The sequence below is a fragment of the Hibiscus syriacus genome, unplaced genomic scaffold (genome assembly GCF_006381635.1).
Source record: "Hibiscus syriacus cultivar Baekdansim isolate YM2019G1 unplaced genomic scaffold, ASM638163v2 tig00117056_pilon, whole genome shotgun sequence".
NCBI classification, from domain to species: domain Eukaryota; kingdom Viridiplantae; phylum Streptophyta; class Magnoliopsida; order Malvales; family Malvaceae; genus Hibiscus; species Hibiscus syriacus.
The window spans coordinates 6,891,847-6,910,794 of NW_024063539.1; the positions used below are offsets into that span (position 1 = coordinate 6,891,847).

The 18,948-nt window shown below is 32.7% G+C and overlaps 1 protein-coding gene across 1 annotated transcript; it reads left to right on the forward strand.

Annotated features, from left to right (window-relative positions):
• The first annotated feature begins 17,564 nt into the window (after positions 1–17,564).
• Positions 17,565–18,041, forward strand: LOC120198606. Its single transcript, XM_039199914.1, has one exon. It carries the CDS (start codon positions 17,611–17,613, stop codon positions 17,908–17,910), a length of 300 nt encoding a protein of 99 aa, XP_039055845.1. The 5' UTR covers positions 17,565–17,610; the 3' UTR covers positions 17,911–18,041.
• The last annotated feature ends 907 nt before the right edge of the window (positions 18,042–18,948 follow it).

Below are 18,948 nucleotides of genomic sequence, written 5' to 3' on the forward strand. Positions count from 1 at the left end.
CAGGTTCACAATATAATCAAATCATAAACAATGAATTTAATGAATATCAAATAAATCAAATACACTTTTAAATCATTCAAAAATCATAGTTCTATGGCAAGTGTCAAAATTATTGACTGATTTGAGGTGTAGGTTGATTTTGGTAAAGTAGGTTCTTTCAAGTTGGTTCAGTATGTAATGTAACACTAACCCGTACCCGACCCGGATACGAGTCTGAGGTGTCACATTGACTTTTCAAACTTTGACTCTTGACAAAATTCAAAGAAAATTTAAAAATTTCATTAAAGTAAAAGCAATTTAGTTACATAATTTGACCAAAATAACCAAAATCGATCAGAGCATATTTAACTCAATCAATTAGTACATGCCAACTATATTCAAAATAACAAAAATCATTTAACTCATCTATTTTCTGATCTGAAATCTTGTAAGGGAGATGCTGACCTGTATTGCTCCTCACAGCTTCTATATTCACTTTCAGTAACCTGCGGTGAAACACTCACACGCTAAGTTGATGACTTAGTGAGGCATAAAGAAAACACATCTAATGGAATTCATACCCACTAATCATGCATGACTGTTTTATGCTATCAAATTATACAACTCATTTACATATACATCAACATATATTCATGTATATTATGTAACAGATACCAAAACCCCTATCACACATATATCATATCATGCAATTCATATCACACATCATATACATATATCACATACATTGTTCTCATATCACCAACCTGTTTATCCTTACTAATTCCCTTGTCATTACTTCAATTCCGTCATATGAGCATATAATGAATATAAACATATATATATTTTAATATGCCACAATACATTACTAATTTCTATAATCATATAATACATAAACGCATAACATCTCATATCACCATGAAATATATGCACTTCTACCATGTCACGAGAAATACACATATCATTATATCAAATTATGTTATCTTTTCAAAGCCCATGTACACATATGAGAACTATAGATATGTGAGTCTATAGAGGTTGTGCACTATGCTGTCACCATAGCTCGTATAATTGCACCGAAGTGCCACGTAGAATTGCACCGGAGTGCCGCGTAGAATTGCACCGTAGTGCCATATAATAATGTCCATAAGGACCACATATCATTCCTTAAGAATCATATACATATACTAGGGATCAAGTATGTGTCTCACCAGACTTCACACATGTTCCAAAGAATACATATATGTCCCAAATGACCACATATCATTCCTTAAGAATCATATACATATGCCAAGGATCAAGTATGCGTCTCACCAGACTTCACACATGTTCCAAAGAATACATATATGTCCCAAAGGACCACATAGACCCTCGACTCTTGGCATGCCAACCATACCCCTAGCTCTCATGACACATAACATGGGCATTAATATTTATGTTAACATACATTCACATATACACATAGTCATGTAGTTCTTTCACATAGCTCATCGTCATATAAATCACATATCACATATACATATAAACACATGGTTCACTTACGCGTAGAAAATTTTCATATAATCGCATAGTCATATAATATTTCATATAACATATATTTTCTCTTTCATATATCTCATATCATGTATCATATCTTGTGATCATATAATCATGTTACTTATAATCACATAACTTCTACTCATAGGGTTCAACATCATTAAACTTAGTTCACTTTTTCATATTATCATACATTTATACTCTTATATGTCCTATCAATAACCTATAAACTTACTCATATTCTCATATATACTATTTTAATATAATTTGTATAGTAATATTCTATAATTGTATCATATAATGATTTTACCCAAGTACTTCTTTATAAAGTTTATATTACAGGTTCAATTAGTATCATTCTATCCTATAAATAATTTCCACTTATTTTATATCATTTTCCCTTTTCACTCACATAAACCATCTATTTATTTAGTTCAATTTCTCATGACTTCCATAATACTCTTTAATAAAACTGTGTAGCTCTTCACTTTAATACATAAACCATAGTTTCCTTTAATTTATCAATCTTCTCTATATAACTTATGTATCCTTATTTATGCCCTCGAATTCATACTATTCTCTTAGAGTCTCCTAACATTTCTCGTATAATCACTTATACCATATCACATGACTTATAATTGATTATCTTATTCTCTCATGTTCATTTCATTTCTTATGACTCTATCATATAACTTATTCCATGTTCTTCCATTATTACAGAATAAAGTCTTACATAAATCATATAACATATACAAAGCATATCATTATCTTTAGTCATGCATACATACAATCAATGTAATACATATAATCACATATAGTTATAACCAACACATAATCATGTCTATGACTTCATGCATATTACTCTAGGAAATAGACTCATCACAAGTCTTATTTCCATTAAACACTACATGTCACTAGTATGCACTCACCTTGGCCTTACTAGTCAATTCCAATCTCTTATCTTTCCCTTGATCGATCTTACTTGCCAAATGTTCAGGAATTGCTTTACGCGCAGAATCTACATAAATGTACATTTTGAGGCAATCATTAGATACCTACACCTTGTAATTGGATACTAGCAACTTAAACGAACTTATTAAACCCATATTCATAATTTTCCTTTAGGGGGAATCGGTTCCCTCCTGTGGGGGAATCGGTTCCCCTATGAGATTCTGGAATTTCTGGTTCGTTTGAGGGGGTATCGATTCCCCTTGAATGGGTACCGATTCCCCTAGCCCAGAAATCATATTTTCAACACGAAATTTATTTCAATTTCATCTTAAACACTTCATATTTCAACCTCTTTCATATACTAAACTCAAACACACATACTTAAGCCCATTTGTACTCATTTAACCCATTTAATTCTCAAAATCTTCTCCTCTTAATGAAATTCAATAATTATACTCAAATTTCAACATGTTCTAAATTCCTTTCTATCACTCCAAATCTCTTAATTCAACTATTGACAAGTCAAATTCAACTTATCAACTTTATTTCAAGATTTCATTCAAAAATTCAAAATCTTTAATCTCTCCTAATTCCACCATCCTTTGTTTTTAAGATGATTTAAGCTTTCCTTAAGCTTAATTATCATCCAATAATCATAACCAAATCCTAAATTCAGTAAAATATCAACTAACAAGAGATCTTACCTTTGCTTATGGCTTCACGGTGGAAAAGAAGAGAATGAAGAAGAGAAGTCTGGAACTCTCTCATATTTCCCACGTTTATATAATACTCAAAAAGGGAAGATAAAAATCTTTCCCATGAAAAGACCATTTGCCCCTTTAGTTCATCCATCTTTGCTATTTAATCCAATATTAAAATTCTTTACTTAAATCCCGAGACTTTTAATTTCATTTCTAAATTGAACACAAAACTTTCAAAGTTTGCAATTTAGTCACTGACCCTGATTTGGGATGTTACAAATCTTCCCTCCTTTAAAGAAAATTCGTCCTCGAATTTTCACTGCATGCCTTTATAATATCATATCTTCTAATATTTTCATATTGCTTCCCTTAATATTTCCTGCCACCACTACAACCTACCATTTTCCCATACTCAATTCTTCATATACATCCACATCTTTATAAGTCCATATAATATTATTCATTATATAGATAGCAACCCCAAATCCTTAATCCTTTCTATTATGGATCAATTGATCTTTTTCATCATTCTCTATGTGCTTTGCACATAAATCAAGCTTTTGCTCATTTTTTAATCCTTGTAAATATTATTATACACCCAATCTTTTCATATAACCCTTACGTATTTGTTCAAAGAATAATCACCCATTCTCGTTCTTCTAATAATTGAAAATTGTATTATTTCAATATCAACTTATAACTTATATCTCAATATACCTCTTGTCTTACTTGATCGTTTAACCTTCATCTTTGTCTTTTCTTATCCCTTTATTCTTTCATTCCTTCCAAAATCAAAATTTCCTTATAACATAGATCACATCTTTTCTTCAGGCTCTCATACTCTTTTCATATCATTTATACTTATCCCTGATTACTGATCTTCATCGCATCTTCATAACTTTGATAATCCGCTTTATTTATACAGAACCTCATTCTTTACCATCTCTTGTACTTGTATTTTCTTCCTCAAAGCTCCTTTTTAAACATACCAATACTTATTTCCTTGCCAACATCATATTTATATGATCAAAACCATATCCAAATCCACATCATACTTGATTAACTTAACTTTATATTTTCTTCAAATCTTAGAACTTTATTATCCATACTATTACAATTAATCAGTCATAACTTTTCCAATTTAGGGCATAAACCCTAATCAGACTAATCATATTCATCTTCTCAGTTGAAATCCAATCAGTACAACTTACTCACTTATCCAACCCACACTCTTATCCGTATACAATATTATTCTCTTGTTTCCTCTATTACCTTACATTTCTGTGATCAAAATACATAATCGTGTCTCAATTCACACCCTACTTAATTAATTTACCTTGACATCATCTTCTAATCCTTTACCTTTGATACACTTACCATCACATAATTCTGTTAGTCACCACCAATTATTCCAATCTAAAGTATAAACCTTCATCGAACCATTCATATACATTCATTCCAGTCGGAATTATCTCAACAATAGTTTACTTAACTTATCAAATCCACATTTATTATGATCCAAATATACAACTGTATCCAGATCCACCTCATCTTTGGTTTTTTTGTTCTGATAATATCTCAAAATCTTATAATTCACATACATTTTCCATCACATAATCTGGTTAGTCAATGCTAACTCTTTTCATCTAGAATGCAAACCCTTATTATAGCCACACTCTTGCTTATACACAATATTATCCCTTTGTCTTAAATTCATAAACTCTATCTCCATATCTCTTATACACTTGTCACTGATGCATCTATTCTTGAATTCTTATACAAATACTCACCACATCCTTTGATCTTTTTAACAATCTTATAGTGACACTTGTTCACCATATTCTATCTTATCCACATAATAACAAAACTACTCAATATCGTGTTTCCGATTCAAAACAATGAAAATTTTCTATCATTATTTAGATATGATTTCAGCTTTCTGAAATCAACTTGTGATCTTACTAGGCATTTCCTGAGGTATGCTCTTCATCTTGCCTGGCCAGGGCAGGTGAATAGCTATCACAGTCAGAAATATCACCTTTCACTTACTTCGAAATATCACGATCGGATTTCTACTGTATTAAACTATTCTTATTCTTTTAGCAAGACAACATACTCCTTACACTATCAGATCAGAAATTTTTCACTCTATGTTGGCATGTACACATTTATGACACTTTGGACTTCGGTTTATGCCGAGAATCGGCTAAACCTTAGCTCTGATACCATTAAATGTAACACCCCAACCCATACCCGACCTGGATACGAGTCTGAGGTGTCACATTGACTTTTCAAACTTTGACTCTTGACAAAATTCAAAGAAAATTTAAAACTTTCATTAAAGTAAAAGCAGTTTAGTTACATAATTTGACCACAATAACCAAAATCGATCAGAGCATATTTAACTCAATCAATTAGTACATGCCAACTATATTCAAAATAACAAAAACATTTAACTCATCTATTTTCTGATATGACATATTGTAAGGGAGATGTTGACCTGTATTGCTCCTCACAGCTTCTATATTCACTTTCGGTAACCTGCGGGTGAAACACTCACACGCTAAGTCGATGATTAGTGAGGCATAAAGAAAACACATCTAATGGAATTCATACCCACTAATCATGCATGACTGTTTTATGCTATCAAATTATACAACTCATTTACATATACATCAACATATATTCATGTATATTATGTAACAGATACCAAAACCCCTATCACACATATATCATATCATGCAATTCATATCACACATCATATACATATATCACATACATTGTTCTCATATCACCAACATGTTTATCCTTACTAATTCCCTTGTCATTACTTCAATTCCGTCATATGAGCATATAATGAATATAAACGTATTATATATATTTTAATATGCCACAATACATTACTAATTTCTATAATCATATAATACATAAACGCATAGCATCTCATATCACCATGACATATATGCACTTCTACCATGTCACGAGAAATACACATATCATTATATCAAATTATGTTATCTTTTCAAAGCCCATGTACACATGTGAGAACTATAGATATGTGAGTCTATAGAGGTTGTGCACTATGTTGTCACCACAACTCGTATAATTGCACCGAAGTGCTACGTAGAATTGCATCGGAGTGCCGCGTAGAATTGCACCGTAGTGCCATATAATAATGTCCATAAGGACCACATATCATTCCTTAAGAATCATATACATATACTAGGGATCAAGTATGTGTCTCACCAGACTTCACACATGTTCCAAAGAATACATATATGTCCCGAAGAACCACATATCATTCCTTAAGAATCATATACATATGCCAAGGATCAAGTATGTGTCTCACCAGACTTCACACAAGTTCCAAAGAATACATATATGTCCCGAAGGACCACATAGACCCTCGACTCTTGGCATGCCAACTATACCCCTAGCTCTCATGACACATAACATGGGCATTAATATTTATGTTAACATACATTAACATATACACATAGTCATGTAGTTCTTTTACATAGCTCATCGTCATATAAATCACATATCACATATACATATAAACACAAGGTTCACTTACACGTAGAACATTTTCATATAATCGCATAGTCATATAATATTTCATATAACATATATTTTCTCTTTCATATATCTCATATCATGTATCATATCTTGTGATCATATAATCATGTTACTTATAATCACATAACTTCTACTCATAGGGTTCAACATCATTAAACTTAGTTCACTTTTTCATATTATCATACATTTATATACTCTTATATGTCCTATCAATAACCTATAAACTTACTCATATTCTCATATATACTATTTTAATATAATTTGTATAGTAATATTCTATAATTGTATCATATAATGATTTTACCCAAGTACTCCTTTATAAAGTTTATATTACAGGTTCAATTAGTATCATTCTATCCTATAAATAATTTCCACTTATTTTATATCATTTTCCCTTTTCACTCACATAAACCATCTATTTATTTAGTTCAATTTCTCATGACTTCCACAATACTCTTTAATAAAACTTTGTAGCTCTTCACTTTAATACATAAACCATAGTTTCCTTTAATTTATCAATCTTCTCTTTATAACTTATGTATCCTTATTTATGCCCTCGAATTCATACTATTCTCTTAGAGTCTCCTAACATTTCTCGTATAATCACTCATACCATATCATATGACTTATACTTGATTATCTTATTCTCTCATGTTCATTTCATTTCTTATGGCTCTATCATATAACTTATTCCATGTTCTTCCGTTATTACAGAATAAAGTCTTATATAAATCATATAGCATATACAAAGCATATCATTATCTTTAGTCATGCATACATACAATCAATGTAATACATATAATCACATATAGTTATAACCAACATATAATCATGTCTATGACTTCATGCATATTACTCTAGGAAATAGACTTATCGCAAGTCTTATTTCCATTAAACACTACTACATGTCACTAGTATGCACTGACCTCGGCCTCACTAGTCAATTCCAATCTCTTATATTTCCCTTGATCGATCTTACTTGCCAAATGTTCAGGAATTGCTTTACGCGCAGAATCTATATAAATGTACATTTTGAGGCAATCATTAGATACCTACACCTTGTAATTGGATACTAGCAACTTAAACGAACTTATTAAACTCATATTCACAATTTTCCTTTAGGGGGAATCGGTTCCCTCCTGTGGGGGAATCGGTTCCCCTATGAGATTCTGGAATTTCTGGTTCGTTTGAGGGGGTATCAATTCCCCTTGAATGGCTACCGATTCTCCTAGCCCAGAAATCATATTTTCAAAACGAAATTTATTTCATTTCATCTTAAACACTTCATATTTCAACCTCTTTCATATACTAAACTCAAACACACATACTTAAGCTCATTTGTACTCATTTAACCCATCTTAATTCTCAAAATCTTCTCCTCTTAATGAAATTCAATAATTATACTCAAATTTCAACATGTTCTAAATTCCTTTCTATCACTCCAAATCTCTTAATTCAACTATTGACAAGTCAAATTCAACTTATCAACTTTATTTCAAGATTTCATTCAAAAACTCAAAATCTTTAATCTCTCCTAATTCCACCATCCTTTGTTTTTAAGATGATTTAAGCTTTCCTTAAGCTTAATTATCATCCAATAATCATAACCAAATCCTAAATTCAGCAAAATCAACTAACAAGAGATCTTACCTTTGCTTATGGCTTCACGGTGGAAAAGAAGAGAATGAAGAAGAGAAGTCTGGAACTCTCTCATATTTCCCACGTTTATATAATACTCAAAAAGGAAAGATAAAAATCTTTCCCATGAAAAGATCATTTTGCCCCTTTAGTTCATCTATCTTTGCTATTTAATCCAATATTAAAATTCTTTACTTAAATCCCGAGACTTTTAATTTCATTTCTAAATTGAACACAAAACTTTCAAAGTTTGCAATTTAGTCACTGACCCTGATTTGGGATGTTACAATGTCGCTTCGGGCTTCCACTAACTTAAAGAAATGGTTGTTATGCTCATCTTGTAGAGATGCTTCTCGTTTCCAAATTCTCAGGAACATCTTTGGGATGTGTGGTGCTTCATTAAGAGCTTAAGATCATCTCTTATGTCATTGTTGCACCATTCAATATTCGAGCCGTCTTTTCAGGTTTTCAACTCGAATCCTCCTTTGGTTCTAAGATGTTATTTAAAAATTTACATCTTGTACCCCCCTTTTATCATTTTTCATATCATGCATTAAGGATTTTAAAAACTAATTTTTGCAAATAAAAATCAATTTTGAGAGGCGGAATGAATTCTGAAGATATTATCTCTTAATTGGATGCCTTCAATCTTATTTTGCTTGACTTAGATCTGCTTTTACTGGGGATTTTTCTATCATCTGGATCCCTCTAGACTGCCAATTTTTTTTTATCTTTTTTCCTTTTTTTCTCCTTTTTTCCTTTTGTTTTTTTTTCAAGTATAATATTTCTTGACAGAATCTAAGTTTGTTTGGTTTCTCAGAACTTTCCCATTCATTTCTGCCAAAATCAATGCTTCTCCGGAAAAGGCCTATTTTTTATAATATTTGACCCATCCCAATTAGACATCCATTTCTCACGGAAATCTTTATGTATAGGCAAGATCTTTTTAAACACTAGATCACCCTCTTGGAACTCTCTAGGATGTGATCTTTCATCATCCGTTTCTAATGCATTTGCTCATGGGAAATAGCTTTCAATTGATTCTCATCAATAAGGTTTAATTGATCAAATCGAGCTTGGATACATTCAGTCTTCTCCAATTTGTCATCCTTTAGGATACAAAATGATGGGATCTCAACTTCAATTGGTAATACTGCTTCCATCCCATAGACTAAACAATAAGGTGTTGCCCTAGTAAATGTTCGTACAGTAATTCAATATGCATATAAGGCAAAAGTTAGCTTCTCGTGCCAATCTTTGTAAGCTTCAGTGGTCTTTGTAATGATCCTCTTAAGGTTCTTATTTGCTCCTGCAAATGCCCCATTCATCTTTGGGTGATATGACACTGAGTTGGCGTGCTTGATCTGTGCGCGAAGTTTAGTCATCTCATACATAGAAGTCCTTGTAAAAAGAGGTATCTCCATGGGGATGAATATTCAAGATTAACTTTACTTACATGAAAAAATGTAATTAATGCATGATATATTTATTTCAATTAATCACTTTTTCCTTCTTCTTGAGTATGCCCTAATCACTCGAAATTATCTTCAATGAGTTGGTCCATGATGCCTCATCTCGTCTCTTCTTGTAGTAAGATTCACGGATAATTGAAAGTTTGGTTCTTTTGAGGTCTTTTGGTGTATGATGGTTTTGTGTTTGGAAGGACAAATGTGTGACTTTTAAAGTCATGTATATGGTGGAAGGTAGTATAATGAATCGATCAACTCTACCCGAAAAAGTAAACATCTAGAGTTGGTGTCTCAAAAATAGGCGGAGACATTACTTCAGAGTCTCAGATAAATGTAGTGTCAGGATTTGGTTTTGGTAAGGGTCGAGTAATTGGAGTTGAATGAGATATGGAAGATATAATTTTACCACTTGCCAAAGATCTATAACTCTTGAAAATTTAAAAGAATATTTAATCTACTTGATACTCAATAATCTCAAGATTAAAACTTGATTCCTTGCTCATAACCATAAAAGCAAAACAAATTTATTTATTGCACAAAAAGCGAAGAAATGAACAAAAAACAAGTTCAAACAAGATGTTGAAAGTATAAAGTACTACAATGGTAGATAACACTTCCACTTATTTATCTTATCATGCCTCATTACTCCTATAAGGTTAAGTGTGCAATTGGACCAGAGTTCTTGTCCTCATTTGCCCCCCATTTCTTGATCATCTTTTGTGTCAAATTCTTTGGATAAACTTTCAGATGCAAAAATCTCTCATTCTTCTTGAACAGACTCTATCATCTTTTTTTTCGAGTGGAAATTGGGCTTATATTCAGAACAACTTTCTTTGGTGATGACAGTTTTGTTCTGATTCTGAATGCATCTTGCAGCTATGATTGGTAGTATTCACCAGACTCTTTATATTGCCCACTGCCTTACTTGTCCTTAGAAAATCTGATACATGTATTTAAGTTTTCTTCAGAGTTGCATCTTTCTCATTCATTTTTAAACCTGTGGGCCAATCTCGAATTACCTCTCATTTTACTTCTTTATCATTTATAATCAGAGAGGTATTGAAAATTGAACGTTTTATCTTTGGCTCAAATGCTTTGTTTTCCTCTTCCTCTGTTGTATGTACTTCACTTGTTTTAATGCTACCCACTGTATTTTGGGGTTTGATTCCAAATTGATTGACTAAAATAGACTGATCATCCACTTCTATGATTCCCCAAACCAAAAGGTCTTGAACCCGTCGTTTGAAGTTACCGCAATTCTCAATGGAGTGTCCTCGGGCTCCAACATGATAGTCACAAAAGACTTTCTCATTATACCAACTTGGATATGGAAGCAACAAAGGATTAGCTCGACATGGAGCAATAATCTGGGCTTGGAGCAACTTGTAATATATCTTGTTGCATGAAACTGAAGGAAAACATGATAGATTCTCCCCTGACATCATTGTCTCTTTACAATTGTTTACTTTGCTTTCTTGAAGACCTTGTGACTGATGACTAATATATTTGCTTTGAATGTTTGATTCTTGACCAACATCATGAGGAAGATGATGACTTAAAGATCTCTTTTCTTCAACCAACTTTGAGTTTTTGAGGAATTTAGGTTTCTTATCTTCAAAATATAGCAACCCCTCTTCGATAAGATTTTGGACTTTTAATTTCAGGGTTATATAATTTTCCGCAGAGTGACTAAAATCTCCAGAATGATAATTGCATAAATCTTTGACCTCTTGCCAATCTGGACGCCAATAATATGCTCTAGGAGGAATGGGTGTTACAAGACCACTTTCAAAGAGAAATGGTAACAAGTCTGAATATGAGATTAGAATTGGAATGAGAGGTATCACTTTATTTTTTTCCCTTCTTAGCTTTCTTCAATGGCTTTTTAACCTCTTCTTTACTTCGCTTCACCTTGATCTCTGTTGCATTTTCTGGGGTCACACCCGATTTTTGTAGATTTATTGGATTTCCATATTCCCTGACAAAGTCCTGGTCATTTGTTTCCATTGTGTCAGCTATATCATTCATAATTCCATTCAAATCTTTCACAACAGAATCCTCTAAGGGTTTCTCTCCATGTATCACAACATTCATCAGGTTCATCAGCTTAGTCATTTGCTCTTTTGAATCATCCTGAAACTTTTTTGCATGATCAATCATCTCTTATTGAGTCTTGATAAGTTGCTCTTGCAATTTCTCAATTCTACCACCCTTGCTAAAATCTCATTCATAGCTATTATCTCTATTTAGGAAGACCAAGTTAGCTCCACTTTGATTTCAAAAATTCTGTCATGTAATCCTCCACGAATTATTCCAAGTTGTCATGATTAAATGCATGTAAAATAGTTTGAAATAAAATGTAATTATATAAAGATGGAAATGCAAAAATGAAAATGTAAATACAAATGTAAAAATGCAAGAATGAAAATGTGAATATGTGAATGTAACAATAAGAATACAACTTGTGTAATACAAAAGCAAACATAAAAGTATAAATACAAAACGAAAATGCAAAGATGTGAAATGCAAATGCATGTATGAAAAGGTATTACTCAAGAGTGATCATCTTAGAACATATTTCATTGAACACAAAAGTTTCGGTACATCAAATAAAACTTTACATATAGGGATATCTTTCATTTCTAACTTCTCCAAAGCCCAGTTAGTTTCCATTCATGCTCAAAAGTTGAGTCTTCAGTCTGCTTCATCTCCTTGTAAAGTCAGCTAAATCTATCATTTAAGAACCATATTGCTTGTCTGGACTACAACTTCTTCCATGAGATTCTCTTTCATCTTCTGTGTCACTTTTCGGAGTTGCTCATTTTCCCTTGTAAGAGATCCTTTCTGTCCAAGAAGTTCTTGAACAAGATCTTCATATATGTTGCAGTTCTTTTTCAGCTTGGTGACCCCTGTGATCCACTCTTCTGGGGTACTTCCTAGGCCAGCATTTTGAAATGCTTGACTGATCTTCTGAAAATCTTCATGCATGGTTTTCATTTCTGTGCTCAATTTCTTGTTTGGTCGTTCAAGTCCTTCAAATAACATGCTTGAGCTTCATAAAAACCTCCACTACTCTGAATACCCTGACTGTTGTTCTTACCATAGACTGCTTTTGGTATCAATCTGGTAGGATATTTGTGTAATACTTTTGGTATTAATATACCGGTTCTCTATGTACAAACTTCCCTCGATCCTCGTAGTTTCTTCAGGATGTCTTTCCTTGGCCGCATCATATTTGTTGATCATAAAACTTTTTGTCCATTTACGATTTCTTTCCAATTTGATGAACAGTCTTTTAAGTCAACACCTTTGGTTATGCCATGATCATGTAATGCAAGCACAAAATAAAAGAAATCAATATAAACAAGTTAAAATAAAACAAAATGTATGAAAAATAAAAATGAGAAAGGAAATAAATAAATTGGTAAGTACCAATTAATGAAAAGAAAATATTCTACCTATCATGGTATATAATATATCCTAACCTCATGCTTTCTAGTTCCATGCTTTGTTTGGAAAAATTAACCTAACATCATGATTACTAGTTCGCATGCATTTATTCAGAGAGAAAAATAATAAATTAAAAGCTAGAGCTTATTTCTCCTTTGTGTACACCTATTGACATGGTTTCAGTATTGTCTTAGATTAGGAGAATTTCTAGGGTTTATTATATGCAGGTTTTTAGTTCTAGGAGTAAAGGTACTCGAACTGTCCTTGTTGATGCCCTCTTGGGCTGTCAACCCTCAATCCTAGTCCATTACAGACTTAAGCAGACCGAGTTCAATTCGAGGGACACATTTCTTTATGTCTGACACGGAGAATAAATTCTCACGAAAACATAGAGCATCTGAACCCTGAAAGTTACTTGCTAGGTCTGACACAGAGAATAAATTCTCACGAAGACGTCGCTTTCACTCCCACTTAAAAGGGACAAACTCAATTATAGAGCTTTATGTTATGCAATACAAGTGTTGTGTGTGAGGAGAAATGTTCAAACCTCTGACAAAAAAATAAATAATGAAATAAAATACTTGCAAATAAAATGAAATATTAATAAAATAATATATATAAATACTATGAAAATAATAAGTATATATAAAAATTTTGAAAAGAAAGAATTATAAATTAAATATATGAATTTTTAATTTATAATTAATAGAGACAATTTATAATTGATTTTAAAAGCTTGACCAGTCCCCAGCGGAGTCGCCAAGCTGTCGTAACCGATTTTCGCCCGGGCACGGAATTTTTAACTTGGCGGAAAAAAATAACACAAATAAATAAATGATTTTGATTTTTTATAAATATTTTGGGAGTCACCATTGACCTTTTGGATCAGGTAGGTCAAATACCTAAAAATTATATTTTAAAAGAGTTTTTAAGAAAACATTAGTTAAAAGATAAACTGACATGCTTTTTAACCAAAGATTCATTTTTTAATAATAAAAAGGGATGGTCGATTACGTTTGGGGAATGATTAACACCCCCACAACGCCCAAATTTGGTACTTATTAATTATAAATTGTCTCTATTATTAAAAATTCAAAGATATATTTAATTTATAATCATGTTATTTATAATTTAAAGAATATATATATATATATATTATTATATTTAAATAACATATTTATTTATTTAGAAATATCAGAAAGGGCTTCTAGGTACTTTAAGACAACTCTTTCTTTTGATATTAAAAAATAAATAATAATAATAAAAAATTATTTTAATATAGTAAGATATTTATTTATTTAAAAATATTAGAAAATGGCTTCTAGTTGTTTTAAGACAGCTCTTTCCTTCAATATTTAAAAATAAATAAATAACTAAAACATAATAATAAAATAAAATTTAACATATCTAGTTCATAAATAGGATTTTTTATTTCATAGAAAACAAATAAAACAAATAAATAAATATTATTTATTATATATATTTTATGACTAAGATATAATAAATAATAATTAAAGCAATAATTGAAATATAAAAGTAATAATATTGTAATAAATAATGATTAAAATAAAATAAATTAAAAATATAGTGTTAAAATGTAGAATATTTAAACTTAGTACTCTACTTCAAAATATCATAAAATCCAGAGGCCTACAGTGTATTTTAGCCTTAATAATATATACGGGATTAAAATGTAAAATATTAAAACTTACAACTTATAATTCAAAATATTAATATAATATGTATATTAATAATATAATTAATCCTTAATTTTAAATATATACATAAACATATAATCAGTGGCGAAAATATAAATAAAATAAAATTAAAACACCAATTTAAAAAGATATATAAGTTGATTTTAGTGACTAAAATAGAAGTTTATAAACTTCTGGTGACTGCGCGTGTATTTTAACTATTTTGAAATTATACCCAGATCCCTCATCAAAACGACGTCGTTTTGATGAGGGTATAAATAGCCTAAAAACCGGCTCCCTTGAGCCATTTCTTTCATTTCTCCATTTTATCTTCTCTCTCTATGAGAGAGAAGCTCTGACTTCTCTCTAAAATGAAGAGGGCGTCCTAAGGCCCGATCTAAGTTATTTTAACATAAAACCCCATAATATATCGTAAATCTACGATTTTCACCTTCGACGTTTTGGTTCTCTGGCGACGTTTGGAGCTCTCCAGCGACAGAGTAAGTTCCTCTCTTCTCTTCTCTTTTATTTTTGTTGTTGGTGGTTGTTCGTTATGCTCTGTTGGTTGTTTGCTTGCTCTTGGGTTCCTCTCTCTGTTGATGTTCTCTGTGTTTGGCTTTTTTTTCGTTTTGCTCGGTATCTCTCGGTTCCTCTCTTCTCTTCTCTTTTGCAGGATATGGTGAGGCTTTATAGTCATTACCGGTATCCTCTTCAAACCGGTCCAAAGGGAAGTTTTCGGTGAGTCACCGAACTTGTGGTGACTCACCCCTTGGGCATTGACGTGTGGAGAGGTCGTGGCAGCCGCTGGAATCTTCAACGAGGGTGGCAGCGTCGTGGTTGAAGCACCTGGCAATGGCGTGAAAGAGGAAACAACAACGTAGCCCTAGGGTATCATAACCCTAGGGTTTCTTCTGGCACATCTGGGGACCGTTGGATCAAGGCCAGATCCAACGGTTGAGAAGAAAGACGGCTGAGAGATGATGCTAAAACCCTAAGAGGGTTTAGGATTTGTTATTAAGTTTGAGCCAGTCTGTTTGGGCCAGTCTAGTTTGTAATCGGGCCTATGGTTTTGGGCCTGCAATGAATTAAAATTAATTAATTATTTAATAAATATAATATAATAATAATAATAATAATAATAATAAATGAAACAAATGAAATATAAAACTAATGTCTTCATCATGTTTAGTGGCGACGATAATAAGAAGAATGTCAAACAACGACGACGTTTACAAATGAAGCCAATGATTACTATTTCCAAAAAAGATTTTGAGGTTTTTTAAAGAAAAAGACTTTAACGTGTCACGATAGCTTTTCTTAATGATAATTGACGATAAAAGTAGTAATGGCAATGACTTACAAGTTTTAAAAGTTTAGTGAATCAAGTGAAAGTACTATAAAAGTTTAGGGACCATTTATGCTAAACTCATCTTACGCACTTCAATCTCTCATCTAGGGATGGCAAACGGGTACAATTTCGTGGATTCCACACCGTATCCGCTCCAATTAGAGCGGGGATGGGTATAATTTTAGCGGGTAGTATGCGGGTGTGGATTTATAAAGTGGTACCTGTCGTGGGTGGTGGGCGGGTAATGGGTTTGAGACATTACCTGCCCCGCATCCGCCCGCCCCACATCCGCCCGCCCAGCTAAATATCTATTAAATTTTGGACCATTATGAATTTAGGTGTAATTTTAGAGACTAATTTATAAATTTTAATATTGTATAATATATAACATATAATTTAACCAAATATTAAGGATATTTAGTCTTTAATCTGGTATTTAATTAGGGAAATATTCGGCTCTTTGATTAAACCCATAATCCCACTAACCACGTCACTTTCCATGTTCTTTAGCCCATACTGCTCATCCAAACACAAATTAACCGTACTATATGCATTAACATCAAAAGCAACAGTTTCCATATTCTTTAGCCCCTCAAAACCCATATTAGGTGCACTATGAGCATTAACATCGAAAGCAACTCAACAATCCAGATCTATAACTACATGCTCCCTACAATCTGTCTCTATAACATTCGTAGAGCCACTCCTCTGACAAATTGAAGCATGCGTTGCTACCCCATCACGAACTATCTGGGAACCAACTCCAACATCCCATTAGTTTGCTGTCAGGCGGGTCTAGATGAGTATGTCGCTAATGGGTAGTGGGTGTGGGGATGAATTTGAAAATGTACCCGCTTGGGCGGGTGTGGATTTGAAAATTTGTACCAATTATGGGTGGTGGACGGGTGGTGGATTGAAAAATATTAGGTGGATATGGGGATGGGAGAAGGGTTATCCGCACCCGACCCACCCGTTTGCCATCCTACTCTCATCCTCTCTCTCTCTCTCTCCCCCTAACTGGTTACCCGTAATAACCGGTTTCTAATTTTCCTCTTTTGTTTACTACCAACGACTTCGATCTTTTGGTTTTCCCCCTTCTCTAATCCAACGGCCCCAAATACCTTGCCTTTTCACACCGTTGTGTAGACAACAAAAATTATTTAGTTTTTACTTTTCTTAAGAGAAAAATCAGTATACTTCCCAAGAGAATTTATCACTTCCTCTTCTCCCTAAAGTTGCAATATTCCACCATTTCTTTCAAAACCATGGAGATACCAGAAAAACTGGTAAAGCTGAAGTACCCCATAATCTTAGCACTCACTCTTTCACTTACCCTTTCAGTCCTCATCCTTTTCGCACCTTCTTTCCTCACCATTTTAACATACTTTTGGCCTCTTTTGCTCTCCACCGCCCTCTTCCTTTTTGCCGTCATCTTCTTTGGGAAAACCTCCGCTCATACCGCCGCGTCCGATTCCGATCCGGCGGATAAGGCAGGTGAAGTCCTCCTTGACTACGTTGCCGGTCAACCAACTCAACTCACTGTCGACACTTATAAGCCTGAGTAGCAGAAGTTTCGACTCTTTACGGTGTAATCTCTAACTCTCTTTGCTTTGTAACTTCTCCCGTTTCCTTTGCTTTTCTCTTTTCTACTAACTGTTAATTTTGGGAGGACAGTAATAGTGAATGAATGAATTACTACTTACTAGTTTCTGTATTTCTTTTTGTTCTTCACTTAAAGTATTGATTTCTTTTATAAGTTCAGATCATTGAGATCGATCAATTCAATATTCTTAAACTCGGTTTAACATTAACTAATTAAAAAAAATCAATATTCTTAAACTCGATTTAACATTAGGGTAATGATTTTATTTAAGAAGAAAAGCATTAAGGTACGCGTAGGTGTACGCTAATATTCCCATCACGTTTAATCTGGGACGCTGATGCTTTCACGTGGGGCCAGGAGGAGCACAAATGATTATACTATATCCTGTTCTTTTTTATGTTGGGTACGTTTTGATGGGGTCGTGGGTCACCTAGTTGTTGATGGCTACCAGAAAATTCGAAGTTTTGGGTCCCCAATAATTCAGCCTTTCATGTTTAGGCTTGGTTGGTCATCATCATGGGTCCTGCCTCACAAGGACTTTGATCCCCAATCTCACAATGTTTTCTTTCTAACCCAATCTCACGATAAATAAATTTTAAAACCTTTTAATTTTAATATATATTTTATTAGACTATTTGAATTATTTCAAAATAGAAAAAGACTGAAATTATTAAATTATTGGTCGACATTCATACATTCACATTTCGGTCATCATTATTAATAGTTAACCTGTTTATTGTTTTAATTGAAAAATAAATAAATTGAAATTTACGTTTTAAAGTTTAATGTTTATGCGACTACCGAATTCGAGGGGAAGGGAAAAAGAGTTTGGATTGTATTTCAGTATTATTTATTCCAATACAATTACTTCGAAACGTAATCTCAAATGGCATGCAGTTTTCACAACATCCCCCGTCACAAGAAGGTTGAAAATTATGGTAAAATTGGTGAATGGCGATCTAAATTACTGTACGGTGTAATGTGACATTTTCATGGTTTC

Coding starts and splice junctions, on each gene's coding strand:
- LOC120198606 (XM_039199914.1), top strand. CDS start 17,611: ATGGAGATACCAGAAAAACTGGTAAAGCTGAAGTACCCCATAATCTTA.